Genomic DNA, 20,316 nt, shown 5'->3' on the forward strand with positions numbered 1-20,316 from the left:
TTACTACCTGAGCTAATTGAACGTTTTTATAATTCTGTTTCTGTTTGCCTTTCGGTCGCATTAAAACAGAGACGCAGGTGGGAGGTGACTATCAACAAAAAAGACGACGCTGTTTCAGTTTGATTCATCAGCGCAGCCACCCGAACCTGGCCGAACGGCTAACGAAGCCGCTTCGTGTGCGCGAATAGCGGTTATGGTGATAATGACAGCGTTTATTGGCGGTCGCGATATAAACTATTAAATGATGTTTTTAGTGCCTGCGGCAATTGCTGCAAACAAAGCTTTTATCATCATTCACGCTGTGTGTCGCTCACTCTTTGTCTATCTCTGCCTCTGTCGCACGCTCAGACTCCAGCTCGAGGCGAATTGCACGTGAACTTCGCTAACTTTTGTTTTGCTTTTGTTTCGCTTCGCTCGCAAATGCAAGTGCGAAAGCAAAACAACTGAAGCTGAACCGGTCGAATGTGAGCTTCAACTCACTTTACTCTCTCGCTCTCCCTCGAATTCGCTCGACTTCTCTCAACCTTTGCCGATGTCACGTGCTCACACGAGCACATTCTACAGTCGAGAGCAGTCATTGAACGGCTGTTGGCAGCGGGGCAGACAACGCAGCTGCGTGTGCAGCTCGTGTGATAAGAGATTATGGCTAAGCCTTTTGAATGACATCTTTTACAATATTTACAGTTAACTGTAAACACATTTACATAGTAAATTCGCATATTGACGACCAACGCGACCAGCACGCTTCAATTAAAGGCCATGAACCAGGTAGAGCATTCCATACACGTATGTACAGCTAGCTCCTTCGATATTTACAATTATAAACGACTAGCAAGATAAGCCTTGAGGTCAATAAAAGCCACAGCAGACTGACCGTAGATAGCCATTGCCTCGAATCGTGCACCTATTTAAAGTTAATATAAAACGGATTTAGCACCTTTTGGTGCTATAAAAACGCGAAATTGCCAAATAGTAGCAGAACCGTTATTAATTGAACTGCCGATTGAGACTTAATGAATGGACAAGAATAGAGTCACATGATTTTTTATTGGACAACTAAAACAACAAATATTAAGCTACCACTTCTACTTCCAGGCAAAAGCTTTTTGCCAGGCAACAGCAACAAAAGCTATCGGTGGAGCAGTTCGACAATCTCAAGAACTGTTATACAGAAGATGGGAAATATAGCTAAATATGTACATATTTTGTTTGCTTGACACTTAACTAAAGCAATATGCGCTTATCGCTCGGGATAATCGGAGGAAATAAAGTTTTATTGAGTCTCGTATTTTATAGAAGTATGATCGGCACTTGTTTATGTGAGATGGTATTTACCATGATTGATATTTTAAAAGTAGTATTTACATCATGAGTACATTGGAATTACGATTTAAACTTGGAAATAAATGGCAGATTGTTTATTTTTGGAATAGCTGCTGAAGAAAATGTACAGGATATGACGTGGACATCTAAACCAAAAATGAAATTTAGTACGGTCAAGAAAAAGCATAGAAATATTTAAATTTTATGTGCCTTCGTAGAAGTCAGCAGGAAAACAGCTTTAAATTTAATTGACTCTATGATTGTAATATAAACTACAATAACTTCTGATAATCTGTTGCACTTGGAAAAATTCGGAGATATCCCCTTAGAGTAGCATACCTAACGGTACGCAATTAGTTAAGTTGTTTTCGCGTTTGTCGCTTCTATTGAGGCTCGATGAAAACAGCTTTATAATATTTGTGTCAAATACGATAAGTTTAATTGGACACAAGTCGGGGCTAGGGGCTGGCTCCCTCTTGATGACGGCATTGAATTAAAATGAAATCAAGTTATGGCAACTTGTAATCATCTATTGGGCCTATGATTACGCACGTAGAGCTGCGGCGCACTCTTAGATGGTTATAGATATTTTATTTTTGAATAGTCGTAATGACGATTTAATCATCCAATGCGGCCCGTCGCTTGACGTAATTAATTTTGTAGGTGATTGGGCGTCTGCTTCCTACTGATAAAATAAACATGCTTTTATTATATACACGAAGTTAAGTGAGTATATTGGCTTTGTGCAATGTACTTAAGTTACTTAAATCTTAAGACACTTGCATATTATTGAGATCCTCTATAGATCTAGGATTATATTAGATTATCACACTCACTAGAGGCGGAGATCCTCGTCAGATCAAGGAAATTATTGGCAAATAGGATTAAATTATATTATACCAAATTCTATAGATATTCTATAGTTATTATAATTTGTTTGTATAGACTTGACATCTGTCTATCTTTTTATACAGTTAACTATTTTTCGACCGGTTATCTGAATTGTACAGTCGGTCTCGCCTGATTGCAGCAAACTGACTTATTAATTTTGGTACAAAGTGTGCGTTGTGGATAATTTAATTTTTGAAGAGGTCCAGAACATTATCAGCTGAGATTTATATCTCACATTGATTGAGTCCACTTGAAGTGAAGCCTTCCTATTATCAGCTCAATAGCTTTTGTAGAACACGGGGCGACATCAAATTATTTATTTAAAAATGATTTTCGATTAATAATTATGAAAGGCTCTCGTATCAGTCGAGCATGCTTCACGCGGCACCCTGTTGCCAAGATTATCGGCGTATGGTATTACGAAACGTTACAGCACATTAAGAGCTACAGTAAAGCAGCTAACACGCTTAAGCGTGGCCAATCAGCAAACGATTGTGCAATTATATTGCAGCACAGATTAAAGGCGAAGTATATTCCTTTGATATTCCATGTCGAATGGAATTAGCTATCGCTAAACGCCGTCACAGATGATGAATTGCTATTAAAGCGAGAAGGTCAGAGTACAAATATTGTAAAGCCGCAGATCAACCAGAAGAATGCTCTATTGGCTTTAAAAGCAGGGAAACCAGTTAGAAATGGGTAAAGAGAATAGAGCGGATGTTTCCATTGATATAATAGATATGTACACATAATTCGAAGAAATATATCTCAAGCAGAATGTTATTTTGTTTGCAATTGATAAGATACAATGGTATTCCATACGGTGCTGAAGATACCGACTGCCAAGACTTTAACAGAGAATCGTAGCTGCATATATATATAATCTATAACAAATATATAGACTAGACAGAAAAGAGACTAAGACATGTAAGAATGTTGCAGTCTAGCCCTATCGACTGCAGAATACTCCTTACCGAGTAGTACTCAGTCAGATCTAAATGATTGCATGATGTAGATTTTTCCCATGTGCCACACCACTAGTTCTTATATATACATAATTTTTGGCAAATCAATATCTTGGGTTATCAACACGCGCATGTAGCTCGAGTCTCAGACTCTATCTCTATAGATTGCAGCAGAGCACAGTAGTGCACGACTTCTCACTTTCCAAGTGGACATATTGGCCAATTCTTGACACTATCAGGCGAGTCTACTCACAAGTGTGTAATAGTGGAGAAATGGTTTGCATGCAGAAGTAACGGTTTAAGGTTAAAGTTGTATGATCTAGTAGGAAAAGGACGTAGTCAAGCTTTAAGTACGTCTAAAGCACTGTAAGCTTCATTATTTATTTTTCAATCCGTTTTTATTTTTTCTTTATCGGAAAGCTTTATCACTTCCGACATTGCTTATTGTGAAATATATGCAGATACTCAAAAGCTGTTGTTAAGAGGAAATCATTTCATCAGCTTAACTAGCTTAACAAGTTTACTTTTTACTGCAAAAGGAATTCACTATCGATTGCTGTTAATAGTGCTTTGACACTGATCATGATATGATATGATCATAATACATTTAAGGATTATCAAAGATTTATGGGACTGCTTGGCAAATGCAATAATAACTAAACAAACTGCATTCGCCTCGATAGAGTGGGAATTATGAAAGTGTTAAGCGAGAGGCACAGCAGAGCTGAGCTGGAGCTGATAACCGATAATAATAATAATGGCGAATGGGTCCTAATGTTGATATGATGACTGGGCAAATATGTCGCTCCCATAAAGCTGGCAGAGGCAGCAAAGGGGCCATAAATCTCAGCCAGTCTAATTGAGTGACAGCCCATTGTTTCAGTCTGCCGCCTGATAAGGAACGTGTTGCGGATCGGCCGAGTGACTCCATCACGTTCACGTGAAGTGCACGCCGTGGCTATGCAGATAGCAAGCGGGGCAATAGCTGCGCCAGCCCGCGAAACCCGTGAAACCTGTGCTCTTCACACACCGCGCTTATCTCTTGAATTGCCCCACATCCCTGCACTACTTAGTGCCTGTGATATTTATATTTATTGTTGTTTAAGTTATTGCCTGTTTATTGTTACCTATTTATCGCACGGGCCAATGGATTACACCAGTCTCCAGTCACCAGTCACCAGTCGCCAGACGACGTTGCCAAACAGTTCCATCTAGGCTGTTCGTCAGTCACTCAGTCACTCAGCTCGCTAACGCTATCTGAGTCAAATGCTCTCAAATATTTGCTCAGTAAGTGCAAATAACAAGATTTGCTGCTCATGCAAAAACAATAATAGTTTAATCATTCAATATTTATAGCGCTATCTAATATAAGCGAATTACGCATACGCCATGTTGGCCAACGATTTTATTTATATTGAACGGCTTAAAGTATGCAAAAGTTTTTGTTATATAATTTATTGGAAAATCTATTTTTATGTCTGTCTGTGTGTATATGTAAATAATTGATATATCGTATATATATGTATGTATGTGTTTATCTTATCAAAATGCTCTCATAGCTACTAATCTTAGATGCTCAGATGTATCTATAGAATTATTCTATATATTCTCTTTCATATTCTTCTTCTTCTGTTTTGCTTTTGTCATGCAATTAGTCAGCTACTTATCTCAATTTAAATCTTCTTGAGAATTCGCTCAGTAAGTGGAAAGAAATGCTGTCATCATTAAATATTTATAGCTCTGCCTAAAACAATTCACATTGCGCATACGCCATGTAGAGCAATATGCATATTGAAAGATAACGGCTAAAAGTATACAATAGATTATAAAACTGTAGGAAAATGATGACAGAAACTAAGTATATACATAGATTAAATTAAATTGAATTTCAAGTTGGTTTCAATTCCAAACTCTAATTAAAATATATAGTAACTATAAAATATATCTCGCTCTGGCTCATAAAGTATCGGCAATATAATCTAAATGAGAATATCGAACTTTTGTATGGATGTATGGATTTATAAATAACATCTAAACGGAAATAGAAGTTGAAGTAAATGTACAGTAATCTATGCTACACTCAGCTGAGTGAGCTACGACGATCTATGCTGTACTGTTCGTAGCCGGGAAGAGCGATGCCTTTTATTTGAAATTCTTATCTAATAATTCATGTCTATTGCCAAGATTACCTACGGCGCATAATCGGGCTTGCTCTGTTCTTGACGTATGGTCATAATTCCATGATATACTTATTTAAAAAACATAATAATAAATAGTATTTATGCATTTATTTATTTAGCTTATTTTTTATACCCTGAACCCATTGAAAATGGGAAATCAGGGTATAATGGTTTTGTGAAAAAGTATGTAACGGGCAGAAGGAGGCGTGGCAGACCCCACAAAGTATATATATTCTTGATCAGCGCGACGAGCTGAGTCGATATAGCCCTGTCCGTCTGTCCGTCCGTATGAGTGCGTCGATCTCAGAAGTTATAAGAGCTAGAGAGCTGAAATTTGGCATGCATACTCGTGTGTACCATACGCAGTACGAGTTTGCTTTATTTTTTCGATAAATCGTCCGATAACTGTTTTATCGAGAATAATCGAAAAATTTATTTTGTTTTCTTAGCCTAATTTGAACATTTTTAGACCTGGAGTCTTCAAATTTGGGTTGTATATAAAGTTAATGGATATAAGGATTTTGTAATTTACAGATTTTGGATACCACGCCCCCTTTGCCCCCAATTTGAAAAAAACGCATTTCAAGTACTAGAGACTTGTGCTTTAGAATGTACACACATATTTACCATATAATTACGTTCTGAAAGTTTCATTAAGATCGTATGTCTACAAAAGAAATTATTCAACAAATAAATTCTCATAATATTGCACACACTGCAGCGCAGCCCAAGCGCAGTCGCTGCTTACTGCGCAGTTAGCAGAGCGCAGGCTTATGCATGCGTGTGGATGCATGTGTTTGTATGTGTGCATAAAAATGCAGAATGATTAGAATATCAGCTTAGAGGGTTCAGGGTATCTCCTAGTCGAGCAGTCTCGACTAGAGCCTTCTTACTTGTTATTTAATTAATATGTTGTATTTATCTTAAGTTGTTATTATGTTAGGCGAAATATAAACATTGCATAATCTGGGCTTAATTATTCTTATTCTTATTTATTCTATTCTTATTCATTTGTATTTTCATTTCTTTAGATTCTCCCTGATTAGACGTAATCTGACTTCATCTCAATATTCTCAACTTCTTTGCTTTGCTTCAGCTGTCAAGGGGGCTATTATTTCGCTAGCTCCTCAGCCTATTCGTAATAAACAAATTCTCGCAGCAACAACAGCTATCACAATAATTTCCACAATACGTTAAATCTCTGTTTCACTCAAATATATTTTGTTTCATAAATTTCTTACGTAGTTAATTGTTTCTGACAGACACGCGATGCCTTGCTCAGTGTCCATTTTTGAATCAGGCTCAAATCGCTATCGGCCCAATGTGCGCATTGGCAATTGGTTTGAGGACAACTGCTTGGAGCTGGTGAGCTGCAGATGACTAACAAATAGTTTTCATATAGTAATATATCGATTTCAGGACAAGATGGTCAGCTTTCGCAAGATGCGAGATCGCGGCGAGCTGCTGGTGGAGAAGGCCCGCACGCTGTTCGACAACTTCCAGCGGGAGGTGCAGCTGGCGGCGCCGAAGCACGACATAACAATCGGTGCGACGATCCAGCTGATGCCCATCTACATGAACATACAGGACCTGGACACCTCAGATGTGCATCCAGCCCTGTCGGTGGTCATCAACGAGTACGCCATTCGCACCAGCCAGACCATCAACGAGGACTGCGAGCTCACTGTGGCGCCGTCGGAGCGGCCCTGCGTGCGCAATTCGTTTCGCATTGTGAGCGGGGACGACAAGGATCGGTCGGGCGAGAAGCTGAAGTACGGACAGCGCTTCAGGCTGGAGTGTGTCGAGCCGACGAACGATCCCATCCTGCTGTACAGCGCGCCCAAGCTGAGCAACCTCACGCAGGCGATTAAGACGACTTTCAACTCGAGCAAGCACGGCGAAATCAACTTGCCCTTGGGGCTGGTGCATCGCAGCGTATGTACTGCAAACACCCTCTAAATCCATTGTGTCTATATGCTCACTTCCCGCAGAGGATTTTGTGTCCCGATGGCGACATTCCCACGGCATTTACCAACTGGTACTGCATGCACGTCGATCCATACAAACGCTTCGAGAGCGAAGGCGAGACGGTGCCCGTGAGTAGATAATCTATATTCTACAGAGCATACCCCTCTTTCATGCCCTTCTTCCAGAGCAACGCACCCATGATCATTGTCCACAGTGCCACGAATCGCAATCTGGCCGCCGAGAATGTTGTCACACAGACACTTTTCGGACCCGAGTTTTTGGTTTCTGTTCAGAACTATCGCAATGTTTTCAAGCGCGAAATTTGGAAGAACGTCTGGATGATTAGCAATGGCCATCACACGAGCGCTAAACACGCATAAATTATCCAATAAACGCAGAAGGCCATGGCAACAGCATTTGCTATTTATATTTGTTTTGTTCTTGTTTTTGCTTAGTTTGTTTTGTTTTTATCAATTTGGCACTAGAGGAACTAGGCGATTTCAGGTACGCACTACGATAAGGTAGCTGAATCAAACTTTGTTTTGTCCGTATATAAGAGTTCGTCATCTCAAAGTAACTCTGAGCGAGTTATAAAATAGATTAAAGAGTTTAGATAACTGTATTAAAGTAATACATGTAAGACTCAAGAATAATTAAAAAATATGAAATATCTTGTAAATTTTTCAAGCACTATATATTATAATAGAATATTTAATAAATCTTAAGCAACCAGATCTAGAAATTATTGAATATCTATAAATTATTTAATATTTAATAGACCATAAGCATGTTCTAATGGGGAACTCGCCAAGACACGCTGAAAAACCAAGTTTATTTATCGATTTTTTATCGATAACAATAAAATGGGATGTGTTAAAAATTAAAGACTTGTATTTCTACGTATAGTATTTATGAGTATTCACGAATATTCATCTGTGGTTTACGAGTTTGCTATTTTCATGGGAATGAACGGACAGGCGGACATGGTTTAATCGATTTAGCTTATCGTTCTAATTCAGAATTTTTATATCAAAGACTACAGGGTATACAAATATGTATATGTTGACCACTCGAAGTGAAGGAATCCATTAAAATTATCATTATTAATATTTGGATTGGAATGTATTTAAAATAAAGAATCAATTCCTTCGGCCAACTTTTGCTTTGACTTAGGCTTTCAGACGGTAAAGAAATGAAACGCAAGCTGTCCACATATTATGGCCCACTCTCACTTCCACTCCCACTCTTAAGCGTAACGAGACGAATGTCTGCTTTTCAGATCTCAGATGCCTCACTCGAACAAATTGACTAACAAATTTTTAGTGTTTAAGTTTTTGTTCAGAGCAAACCCAATGTGACTTTTCTGCTTGTTATTACGGTTATAAACTGATTATCAGACACTTCACTAAGACTGGCATCCATCCTTTATAACCTTTTTGCGTTTATTTATTCTTCAGAAATTCTTTGACACACTTGCAAATAATACTTGGAATTATCATTATTTTGAATAGACAGCTGCCAAAAGCAGATGTGATAACGATCTTAATATGGTAACTCATCGCGTGTCCAACCTTATATAAAACACAGCTGTAGGATAAGTATGAGCAATGAAGCTTAAGTCTAAACATTTGTATTATGATAAGAGCTAGATAAAGGCATTCTATGAATCGCTTCCTTTTGGTGTGAAAGCAAATTTTAATTCATGTTTTAAAGAGATTTGTTTGTCTGTGCGTAAACGTAGCTAAGATTAAGTTTGACCAAGAACTATATGGCTAGATAAGCGTACCTATGATGTTTAAGAAGATTTTCTGGTCTCTAGTTACTTAACTCTTAAACAGCATTTTTATTTAATCCCTATCGTTTCGACTTCTTTGCAAAATAACTAAAACTATGCTAAATGACAAGGTTGCGTGACCTTGTTTGGGCTGGGTCGCTGCACGATTTCAAATTCGCACACGGAACTGGAACTGGGTCGGCCAAGCTCCCGCTGCTAGCCTGATAAGGGCAAAAAAGAATCCCACCTAGAGTGCTCCGGCAGGTATAAAACCATCGGCTCAGCCACAGCGCCAACACACTCCACCTCTGCAATGTCTTCAAGCCACAAAGAACTTACTACGCTGCTGCTGCTCCTGGTCGCCATCGCTGGCCATCCAGCCAGGTGCGCGGAGGTGACTCGCATCATTGGCGGCCAGTTCGCGTCGCCGGGCCAGTTTCCGCATCAGGTGTCGCTGCAGCTGAGGGGACGCCACCATTGCGGCGGCTCCTTGATATCCGACACGATGATCGTCACGGCGGCCCACTGCACCATTGGCCAGAGCCCCAGCCAGATGAAGGCGGTGGTGGGCACCACGGACCTGGCCGCTGGCAATGGCCAGACGCTGGACATCGCTCAGCTGATCATCCATCCGCAGTACAATCCGCAGACGCAGGACTTTGACATGTCGCTCATACGCCTCAGCAGCCCCGTCAAGCTGGGCGGCGCTGTTCAGACAATTCAGCTGGCCGACGCCGATGCCAACTACGCGGCGGACACCTTGGCCACCATCAGCGGCTTTGGCGCCATCAACCAGAACCTGCAGCTGCCGAATCGCCTCAAGTTCGCCCAGGTGCAGCTGTGGAGTCGTGACTTCTGCAATGCCCAGAACATTCCAGGACTCACGGATCGCATGGTGTGCGCAGGACATCCCAGCGGACAGGTCAGCTCGTGCCAGGGCGACTCCGGCGGCCCACTGACTGTCGATGGCAAGCTGTTCGGTGTCGTCTCCTGGGGATTCGGCTGCGGCGCCAAGGGTCGCCCGGCCATGTACACATACGTCGGCGCCCTGAGGTCCTGGATCAAGCAAATGGCAAATGTTTAGACCAACTGATACGACGAATAGACCCGATGCGAAAACGAATAAACTATTTACTATTATATATTAGATACATAAGTGACACGAATAAATTATATTAAAAACTTGTTAATAATGAAGTAGAAGTTTAAATGAAACAAAAATTAATTTTTTAATTATGCAAAAACTTAAAATTGTTTGTTTTTGATTAGCCCTAAAAGTAGGCAGCACTTTTTATTGTTGGCGTAGCTTATCCAATACTCAAACCTGCTTACTGCGACTGGTTTGAGTCCAATCAATTCGAAAACAAATTTAGTACATGTCTTATCAAATACTCAAACCTTTTATGGAACAGCATTGTTATAAATTGCATTTACTTCACAGAGTCCCTACTTTTCCATTTCGTCAATTTTAGACCAAGAAACCGCATTCTTTAAATTTATGGAATTATTAATTTTAACTGACGTTTGCAATTATATATATTAATAATTTATTTACCAATGATTTAATATTAACACATTTTTACAATTTTCGACGTTCTTCGGATTATCCATATAAATTTCAGTTTACTTCTGAAAAATACTTTTGAGCTCGGCCAAGTTCAGGCTGCTTCCATAACTCCAATCAACTTTAAACATGATCAATCAATCTTTTTTTTATATAAACACAATGTTTTTCTTTATTTGTAACTTTATTTTGTGTGTCCTTGTACAACTTGTGTAATTGCTTAAGTACTAGACATTCACTACGCGCTTAGGGTATTATTGGATCATTATCAAAAATTTCTTAACCACATTTATGGCTTTTGGTTTGTACGCTAAATGTAAACGTTGAACGTTCCTACGATCGCAAATCAAACACGGCATGACAGTAGCTCGATATATAATGCGTGATTATCAAATGTTCGATTATTTACATTTGCGCTATAAAATTGTACAGTTTTCGTATATATAGATATATAAATTTATATATGCACATGCAGGTATTTACAGTCGGCTCTGTTTGTGACTCCAATGATGACCCACTAGGGCTGGGCGCGCAAACGATTCCACAGTTGCTGTTTAGTAGTAGTAGTATGTCAGTTTAAAGTAGAAGGCACTATTGCATATTTGTCTTAAGATTAAGTACCTAGCTCTATACTTTAGTGATATCGATAAGTCTGTCTGAACTGCTGATGATATAATATTCTACACACGAAATGTAGCTACTCTATAAGCTGGCGTTGTCTAACAAACGGGATATGTAGTCCTTGTTGAGTTCATAACAAAATGCAAATGAATATATAAATATAAACATAATTTGGCATAGGTTTCTCCTTGTCTTCTCTCATATTTGCGAAACAGAAATTGAGCTTAAAAAACAAAATAAATATAAGCAGGATAAGAATCTCCTTCTAGGCAATTGGGAATGATGTGGTAAGAGAGGGGCGAGAGGCGCAGGAGAGGGGCAAAATCACCAAATGCTTTCCAAAAAAATCAACTACAACAACAATAGACTTAAAGCAAGACTTACAGGCTACAACATATTTGGAATTCGACTTTAGAAAAGCCATTTAGATGTCTGGAGAATTTCATAAATAGTACAAGATATCTATATCTTATATTAGATATATATATATCTGTATATATATACTTGTGTGCAAGCACTGCGCTGCACAGCTCAGTTATTGGCTTGTCAATTGCACACACGCACACACACACACACACGCACACAAAGTTTGCCTTGAATAAAAAAATTGTGCTAAAAAGTTTTTAACATGTAAATGCAAAAATTGCGCTACGACTTGCCAGTTGAACTCTATTTAGCCTAAGTTGCTAAATAACTATATTATATATGTATATCTAGATATATTTAGTATTTAATGTGCTATGTGCTATGCCTAGAAGACTTAGATCTACTGTACAACAGTCGTTCTCTTTCTTGCTTGTGCGCTTACAAACTAATTTCACTATGTTTATCGCTTCAATTGAAATCAAGACATACAAAATGAATATTCAGATAAATAATTCGTATCGTGTGTGTGTGTGTGTCTGGGTGTGTGTGTGTGTGTTCATGTCGTTGCTTCAGTTAAAAGCCATGGCAAACACTCTGCTAATGCCTATTGCTCAACTCTCGCGGGCCGTGAACTCTGCTTAAAAACTATGAATACGTCTACTGCTGCTGCGGCTGCTGCTGGTGCTGCTTCTGCTGCTTCTGCTGCTGGTGCTGCTTGTGCTGCTTCTGCTGTCCAGCAATACGGTGCCCTTTGCATAAAAGTAGCCTCACAACTTGCTGCTGTCGTAGTTCTCCAGCATCCAATGCTGGCGCAGATGCGACGCATCGCACTCCTCCATGATGAGCTTGTCCTTGCTCTCGTTTATGGCCAGGCACTTGCCCGAGGAGCCGTGGTGCAGCAGCTTCGTGTTCTCATGATATGTCCAGAACTGAAAGGCCAGAGAATGTTCAGTTAATTGTATATGTACTCAATGCGATAGACCATATACTCACCTGGTTGCCCTTGGAGCCGTGGCAGCCGAAGAGTATCACGTCCTTGCCCGCATAGTCCAGGCAGGCCTGATCACGACGTATTTCGCCCGTTTTGCTAAACATCCAGTACTAGATGGGTGGAAGGAGCACAAGTGAAGTAGAAGAAGAAGAAGAAGATGTGGTATTAAAACAAATTGTGACAGCAAGTGCTAGAAATTGTTGCATAACGTTTAAGCCAAGTAGCCGCATTACTTAGTATTATTTAATATTAAATTAAATGCCAAAAAGCTGCTACCAGTCCACAGTCTGTCTGTGTGTTCTTCTCTGTGTATGTGTGTGTGTGTGTTGGTCTGTGTTTTGTCTGTGGCTTTGCCATGATTTTTTATAATTTGAGCCATGTTGCCAGCAGCTGGCCGGGTCTGGCCTCGCCTGCCATGGCCTTTGTTCTGGTCATGGCCTGCACGGCCGCCATTTTGTTGTGTGTTAGCATTTCCGCTTCCGCCGCCGCTGCCGCTGCCGCTGCCTCTGCTAACCACGCTGATGATGTTGGCCACGTGAATGCCGTTTCGGCCTGTTTATTGTGCCTCGGCTGCACACATTTATAATGTTGCAACATTATTTCGTTGCGCCGACATTTGCTCTTGCCGAGCGCCAAACCAAACCAAATCCAGCCCAAATGGCATTTGCGGAAATTGGTGAAAAGCAAAAGTTGAGGCTGCTGCTTGTGGTAAGGTGCCAGATACCCTAACAAAGCCTAGGGCTAACATTGAAAACTATATTTTATATTTAAAATTGTTATTCTATAACTATTCTAAAAATAACTAAGAATTTAAACAATTTCAGTATGATGCAATCTTTTCTATTCAGCTTTAGTTCTCTTCATACTAAATACTCCTAAATAAATATTTAATGCTTGGGTAAGCTGACAGATACCCTAACAAAGCTTTGCTCCAATGAAAAGCATGGAAAATTATTTTATAAGAAAATTAATCAAGTTCTTTAACTATATTTATCTAAGTTTTTTATTTGCATATGCATTTTCTTCTTTCTTCCTCTTTTTTATAGCACTTTAGCTTCCTGTTAATTCAAAATTTCAACTCAAATACTCAATACTCAAATACTACACAAACTAAAATTGTTAAAGTTTTGCGCTGGCTGTTCGCTTAGCCCCAGGCTTCACTGTATATTTACTTTTCACATTTTTACTCTCGTCTTGCCGCATATGTGCCCACCCCCCGCCTTCCCCATGCCACGCCTCTCTTATCGTCTCTTTGTATTTGCCCTTCATTTGCTCAGCTTAAACATGCATTTCCCTCTTAAAAACCCATTCCAAGGATTTTCTTTTGGTAATACTCTTCCTCCTCGTCATCCTCTCCTTTTTATTTTTATTTTTATTTTTTTCCTGCAGCGTGTTACATTTTTAATTATGTGTGTATCTTTTTCATTCACATTTAAACTCTTCTTCATTTTTTTCTTGCCTCTGCAGTTTGTATTTTTTTTCGGTATTTTTAAAAAATGCATTCGCGAACTTTTAGTATTTTATAAGCGCCTCGTTTCAGCAGAAAACGAAAATTAAAATGGAATTTTTTTTCATTATATAGCGCGGGTTTTGCTTTCGTGTTTGTTGGTGTTGTAGTTGTTGTTGTCGCTGCTGGGAGATCCTTTGACTAGTCAAAAGAATTGTGCAATGGCTGCAGCCACTCCCACAACACCCAGCCGCCCTCTTTTTTCGTTCCTTCTTCCTCTTTTTGCATTGCCAGCGAAATTAAAATTTGCCACGCCCACACATTTTAGTGTGTGTCCTCAACGCTGGCAAATGTTGATTATTTTATTCAGTCGCGGGCCAAGCTGAGTTTCATGCCCCTTAATAGTGCGTGATGTGGGGTATATTGGCTGGACTGGAGCTAATCTGGAGCGATACTTGAATTTGCATGCGTGAATGGCTGCGAGTTCAGTTTACAGGGTATTTGGGCAGTCGATAATCCAGGTGCTGAGCGCCTTTGCTACTTGTTTCGTTTCTTTGCAGCGCTTTGTTGCAATGCCACATAGTGCTGCAGCTTGGCGTGGGGCCGGCCTGGGTGGCGGCTGGGCGGTGGCTGCGCTAGGCGTGGCAAAACAGCCGCCTGGCGATTTCTCGTGCGTTTTTTGTGCGCTGCACGACGGCGTGCAACGAGGTCAACACTTTCCATTTAATGTTGAATAAACAACATAGAACCCACCGCAAAATGTATCTGTGTGTTTGAATGCACATATATATATAAGCGTGTCTTCGTGTGTGTATGTGTGTGTTTAGAGTATTTCGTGCGCCTGTCTGTCTGTCTAGCTGTCTCTGTGTGTGTGTAGATATTTGATTCGTGTGCAGTTTTTGTTGTCGAAATGTTTGTTATTAAATGTTCGTGAAATTGTCACAGTTTTTGCTGTTGCATTTGTTGCTGCTGTTGTTGCTGGTTGTGTAAAGTGCTCACACACACAGACAGACAGACAGACAGAGCCAACGTGAAGCTGGCAAGAGCAAAGCCATGGAAATGATTTATCATTTTTGTCATTTTATTTATGATTGCGATTTAATTAATTTTGCAACGTGGCATAAATCTCAATTCCCATTGCATGTGTGACTTTGTGTGTGTATGTGTGTGTGTGTGTGTGTGTGTGCGTGTGTTTGTGTCATTTCCTGTATGATAGTCAATGCAGTTTGTACGCCCTTTTGGCAACGTTTTCTTCCAATTTGTTGGTAAATACTTTCGCTCTGGCTACGGCTAAAAGGCGAATGCGTTAAGTGCCAAAAACTTGAACAGAAAGTTGAGGCAAAAAAGAAAAACAAAACAAAACAAAATAACATTTGCTTGAACCACAAACTCCGTGAAATTAGTGCTCAAAACCGCAGGACTATCAAAATATCTTGTAAATTAGACGAGTACGGGGAGGTTGATACTTTGAGGGGACACAATTTTGACAAGGTCCCACAATCAAGGTCAGAACGCTTTGGGGAGAACCATTTTCAAAATTCAAACGGGTTTTATACATATATAGAATATAGACAGACAATGAATATCAACCTTAAGAAGACTCTGAAAGTGTTTTTAGTTCTTATATACAATAGAATCAGTAAACTTTAGTTTGAAGAAAACATTTACTTAAAGCTGCCGAAAGATAAGTTTGGCATTCAGAGTCGAGAAAGAAAAGTCAAGAGCCCAAAATTATAAACTATACTTATAAGTAACATATAGAAGTATGCAAATGCTAAAAAACTTTAAAAAATTTTTAGTATATTACTAATTTTGGAAAATATATTAAATAAACATAATTTTATATTAGTCAAATGGAAACACAAAGAAATAAAATAAAATCATAGTAAAATATTATGCAAAACAAACAGCAAATATTATTTACATATAAAAATGGATAAATATAAAATAAAATTTTAATGGTATTTTTTTATATTTATGTTAAGTAAAAAAAATAAATAAAAACAGAAATAAGAACAGAACGTAAAATAATTTGTTTTACAATGCACGTCCGCATTTTACGTTAGCTCTAAATCTTGACTGAGTTGTACGAGAAAAAAACGTTTGCTTTTGATGTGTAATAAATATAGATGTTAAATATTTGAATACGTGATTCACTTGAAAAAGAGTATATCTGCCAAGATCTTTCTCAATTAACAAGTTTTCCTTAACTGGTTTCTTCTTTAACCATCTCCCAATAACAACGTAGGAGGGTCTAACAATACCCAACACTGTAGCATTAAAAGTCAGAGAGCCTAGTACAATATATTGTATTAGAGCTGTTTGTAATCCAAATGTTAGGCATTCAAGTCAATAAATATATGTACAAATACCGGTATCAGTATGGTGTTTAGCTAAGTCCAATGGTTAATCAAGCAAGCGCAGGTCTAGCTACTAGATATAACTATAAGCAGAAGGTGGACAAAGCACTCGAGAGAGAAAGAGAGAGAGCGAGGCCAAAACAGTATATATTTAAGATATACAGCCGAAACCAATGCAATAATAGCATATAGTATATATACATATGTAAATATATATATACATATATATATATAGGTGAGTGATAGATCCCAAGCAAAAATGCGTAACGATGTACGGTGGGGGCGAGAGGCAATGATGGATGTTGAATTGGATACCTGATGTCCTCCTTGGCCATGGCACTCGTAGACACCGACAGGGTCTTCTTCCCCGGTCTTTGGGGTATCGATGCACATGTTCGTATTAATGTTTCTTATCTGCAAATGAAGTTTAATTTGTCATATGTGCGAAGGAGATAACGAGAGAAAGAGAGATAGAGAGACGGATACAATAACATTTGATGGCCGACAAACAATATTAGAAAACGGACAGCAGCTGGGTTATCGTTATCGTTATCGTTATTGCAATCTGGCAACGAGATGTTAGAAAGTATCGACCCTTGTGCCATAAATATACATTTTAGTCAAATTAGTAAAGGTTTTGTCTGGGAGAATTCGAGTTACGCAATCTGTACACGGGCTCGACAGAGAGGGGGAGCTATTAATATATAACACATGGATGTATCTTAACGGTTTTGTGCTTCAACGGAGTTTGTGGCGGTCGCAGTGCTCTGTTGCATTGTGCTGTTGCTGTTGCTGTTGCTGTCGCTGTTTCCATTGGTAACAAACCTGATTGCCGCCTTGCCGATGGCAAGGATACAGACCGACGGGCTTCTTCAGGTAGCGCTTGCCCGAGGGCGAGTCCAAGCAGGTGCGACCGCCATAACCTAAGTTCCTCATCTGCGAAATGGGGAAACATAATATGTATGTGTACGTGTGTTTGTGTGTATCCATAAAATTGGCACATTAATGGGTTAGTCGGAAATAACGAACGGGGTAGGTCTGGGGGCCATATCTCAGTTATACAGCCATTCTCCACATGCCACATGCTGAACAATAGCCGCGTGTTTCCCTTCGCGAATCGTAAACTGTGCAACTTACCTCGCCATTGGCCACCGCATCGCCGGGTATGAAGAGCTCCGGATATACGTTGTCCAAATACCACTTGAAGGACTTGCATTGCAGATCCTCACTGTTGATAAAGTGGGGGCAGATTGAAGTTAATTACAGTGTTGTCAGCTATATAAATGGAGGGTATAATCTGCTATCGCTAGATACGTTTTAAGCTGCTGAAACTATTATTAACTCTGTACATACTAAATTTGAGTTTTGATGTGGACTTTGTACACGTGATTATAGAAAATATATATATGAGTAAGTTAGCTCTAGACTGGGAGCGAGTGACTGGGAGATACTCTGAGCCATGCCCTTTGAATGATTGTTTCAAGGCACAACATTCACAATTAAAAACCTATTGTGAAGCAGTTGTATAGAATTTAAATAATCAAATACAAAATAATACAAAATCTAAATATATATAGACATTATTAATCTGAGTATCGATAATATGTTTAATCGATAACATTATAATTGGAATATTTATCAATTATTTTAAGCAAACTTGTTCTGCGAGCTCTAAAGTAAAGCAAGTCTATAGGTTCTGAGATTGAACAGGGCTAAATAAATCGTCGCATTTATATTCAGGTGTCATTCCTACAAAAAATATATGTAATTTAAAATATATGTATTTAACAAAACCATTATCACATGTATAAATTTCTCGGTCCCACTTACACTTACTCTATTTTTTGTCTCTTTCTCTTATTTGTCACTTACATGTCTATTGAATTTTAACTTCCTTTACCTTCGCTGGCTTATATTCTTTCATTTCATTCACCTATATTGAAGATAAACTCCTACAGAAAATATATTAAATAACAAAATAAACTAAAACTCTCTGTATTTCTGCTTCCCCATTCAATTCACAATTAATTTATATCCCATCCTATCTAATTAAATTTACCTTCCTATATTCATTCTTATTGATATATTTAAAATATAAAATATATTTGAGGTCTCTTAATTTGACTTTAATGAGTCAGTTCCACTCCATCTTGTTTCATTCTCAACTTCCTGTATTCCATTCAATTCACAATTAATTTATCTATCATCACATCTATTTAACTGTACTTCCCCTTGCTGTTCTTGACCTAAGCATTAGCTAAAACTTCCACTGATACCATCAATCGGCTGTACAATCTATTAGGGGTCTTTGTTGCATTTTTCACTCTACTTACCGCAGCTTCTTGCGCTCGCTAACGTCACCAAAGTCACCTTTATCCATGCCAATGCGCTGATAGTAGTACTTGGCGTAATCATCCATCCAGACTTCAGCCAGACGAACCGAATTCTTTTTCAGCACATTCACGCCCGTGCGCCACTGAAAGCGAAAGAGATGCAGAGAGCGGAGATAAGGACAGAGGTATTTACATAGCAACAATTGGGCTGCAACTGACAAACGACAGCAAAAAAAACAACAACAACAACACAGGGCACGGCGCCAAAAGCCACAGAAAATATTTGGCAAACAAACAAGCAGCTCTCGTACAATGGAGTCAAATCTGAATCTGGAGCAGGAGCTGGATCTGGAGCTTATAGCAATACCTCTTATATGTGGGGTGGGCGGTGCCAGGCAGCCTAATTACCTGAATGAGCCCGTTTCACTCATGTGTACCAACTTCTGCTGGTTGTCCACTTGCTACTGCTACCGCTGCTGCTGCTGCTGCTGCCGCTGGCTGTTGCGGTGCGTCTCTGTGGTTATCTGTCTTCACCAACCACAGCTTCGCTCCATCTCACTCTCTCTCTCTCTCTCTCTCTCTCTCTCTCTCTATGTATTGTCTGCCTCCTGGCCTATGTTTGCCATTGTGCTTGTGTATTGTTCTTGTTTATGCGCTCGCTGTCTGCACTCTCTGAGTGTGAGTGAGAAAGTCTCTGTCGTGTGTGTGTGTGGGTGTGTGTGTTGCCCTTGCCTGCTCTGTGAGAGGCTTGCGGTTTATATGAAGTAGCTAAGGCCAGAGGCAACTTAAAGACTCGCTTCAAATAGCAATTCACTCTTTAAGAAATCATCGATTATTGTAAATACAGTGATACATTTGAGACTTAATCGATGTAAATCGTGTGAATATTCGAAGCTCTTCATTTCATTTATTATTATAAATAAATCAGATTATAGTATATTTGATTGTCTATTTAATTATTTGTTATTATTTATAAATCGGACTATAATCTGATGTATTTAGTTTCCTATTTAAGCTACATATTTCGAATTTAGGATATCGATTCGTTATTGATTATGATGATAAGATTTATACAAAAGCTTTACCACCCTAATACTCGTGTTAGATTGCTATCGATTAAAGAAAGTTTGATATTATTAAAAAAAAAAAAAAAAAAAAAAAAAACTATTGCCTAGATGAGGATATACACTGCACACATATACTGTGTTCAGTGGGTAATATTTTATTTGGATCCTGCAGCATTTCAGCAAGTATTTTGAAAGAAATTCGTTGAAAAGGCTTCCAAAAATGATTGCTAAATATTGCTAAATCACTGGGATGCCAAATTCAATCAATTATAGCCAAATAGGTATATGTATAACTTGAGAGTATGTTTTGCGGCATGCAATGCATGCAGTTCAATGTAAAATATTTATGAAATGAAATTCGTATCGATTTATAATGCATTTTCAAGCACAACTTGTAAAAAGTTACAAAATTTAAATAGATTTGATTGTCGATATACGCTAAAAGCATATGAATAACTCTACGAAG

The 20,316-nt window shown here is 38.9% G+C and overlaps 3 protein-coding genes and 1 long non-coding RNA gene across 6 annotated transcripts in view; 3 read left to right on the forward strand and 1 right to left on the reverse strand.

The window, feature by feature from the left end:
• Positions 1-422: 422 nt before the first annotated feature.
• On the forward strand, positions 423-1,288 carry LOC122757768. The gene is made up of 2 exons (XR_006357916.1): positions 423-768; positions 1,096-1,288. It is a non-coding gene; the product is annotated as an uncharacterized LOC122757768 (long non-coding RNA).
• Positions 1,289-6,475: 5,187 nt separating this feature from the next.
• LOC6580797 (cilia- and flagella-associated protein 161) lies at positions 6,476-7,756 on the forward strand. Its single transcript, XM_002006564.4, has 4 exons — positions 6,476-6,724; positions 6,779-7,294; positions 7,351-7,455; positions 7,513-7,756. Exons 1-4 carry the CDS (start codon positions 6,629-6,631, stop codon positions 7,705-7,707), a joined length of 912 nt encoding a protein of 303 aa, XP_002006600.1. The 5' UTR covers positions 6,476-6,628; the 3' UTR covers positions 7,708-7,756.
• Positions 7,757-9,399: 1,643 nt separating this feature from the next.
• Positions 9,400-10,314, forward strand: LOC6580798 (trypsin-1). The gene has a single exon (XM_002006565.3). It carries the CDS (start codon positions 9,415-9,417, stop codon positions 10,183-10,185), a length of 771 nt encoding a protein of 256 aa, XP_002006601.1. The 5' UTR covers positions 9,400-9,414; the 3' UTR covers positions 10,186-10,314.
• A 516-nt stretch (positions 10,315-10,830) lies between these two features.
• The window catches only part of LOC6580799 (putative polypeptide N-acetylgalactosaminyltransferase 9), an 80,723-nt gene continuing 71,237 nt past the window's right edge, over positions 10,831-20,316 (reverse strand). For 2 of the 3 annotated variants that reach the window (XM_015164419.3, XM_002006566.4), the window contains 5 exons: positions 18,784-18,926; positions 17,588-17,678; positions 17,276-17,386; positions 12,646-12,753; positions 10,831-12,581 (listed from right to left, as the gene is read on the reverse strand). In XM_015164419.3, coding sequence (XP_015019905.1) covers positions 12,420-12,581; positions 12,646-12,753; positions 17,276-17,386; positions 17,588-17,678; positions 18,784-18,926 — 615 coding nt within the window. In that variant the 3' untranslated portion in view covers positions 10,831-12,419. Of the gene's footprint in view, positions 12,582-12,645; positions 12,754-16,765; positions 16,865-17,275; positions 17,387-17,587; positions 17,679-18,783; positions 18,927-20,316 lie in introns of all 3 variants that reach the window. The other variant, XM_015164418.3, reaches the window with a different exon arrangement.

The sequence above is a fragment of the Drosophila mojavensis genome, unplaced genomic scaffold (genome assembly GCF_018153725.1).
Source record: "Drosophila mojavensis isolate 15081-1352.22 unplaced genomic scaffold, ASM1815372v1 contig_81, whole genome shotgun sequence".
Lineage (NCBI taxonomy): Eukaryota > Metazoa > Arthropoda > Insecta > Diptera > Drosophilidae > Drosophila > Drosophila mojavensis.

What these genes read in the sequence shown, in the direction of transcription:
- LOC6580798 (XM_002006565.3), top strand. Translation starts at nt 9,415, where the DNA reads ATGTCTTCAAGCCACAAAGAACTTACTACGCTGCTGCTGCTCCTGGTC.
- LOC6580797 (XM_002006564.4), top strand. Translation starts at nt 6,629, where the DNA reads ATGCCTTGCTCAGTGTCCATTTTTGAATCAGGCTCAAATCGCTATCGG. An exon ending in AGGACAACTGCTTGGAGCTG is followed by an intron (nt 6,725 to 6,778) that starts GTGAGCTGCAGA and finishes TATCGATTTCAG; the next exon opens with GACAAGATGGTCAGCTTTCG. An exon ending in GCGAAGGCGAGACGGTGCCC is followed by an intron (nt 7,456 to 7,512) that starts GTGAGTAGATAA and finishes CCCTTCTTCCAG; the next exon opens with AGCAACGCACCCATGATCAT.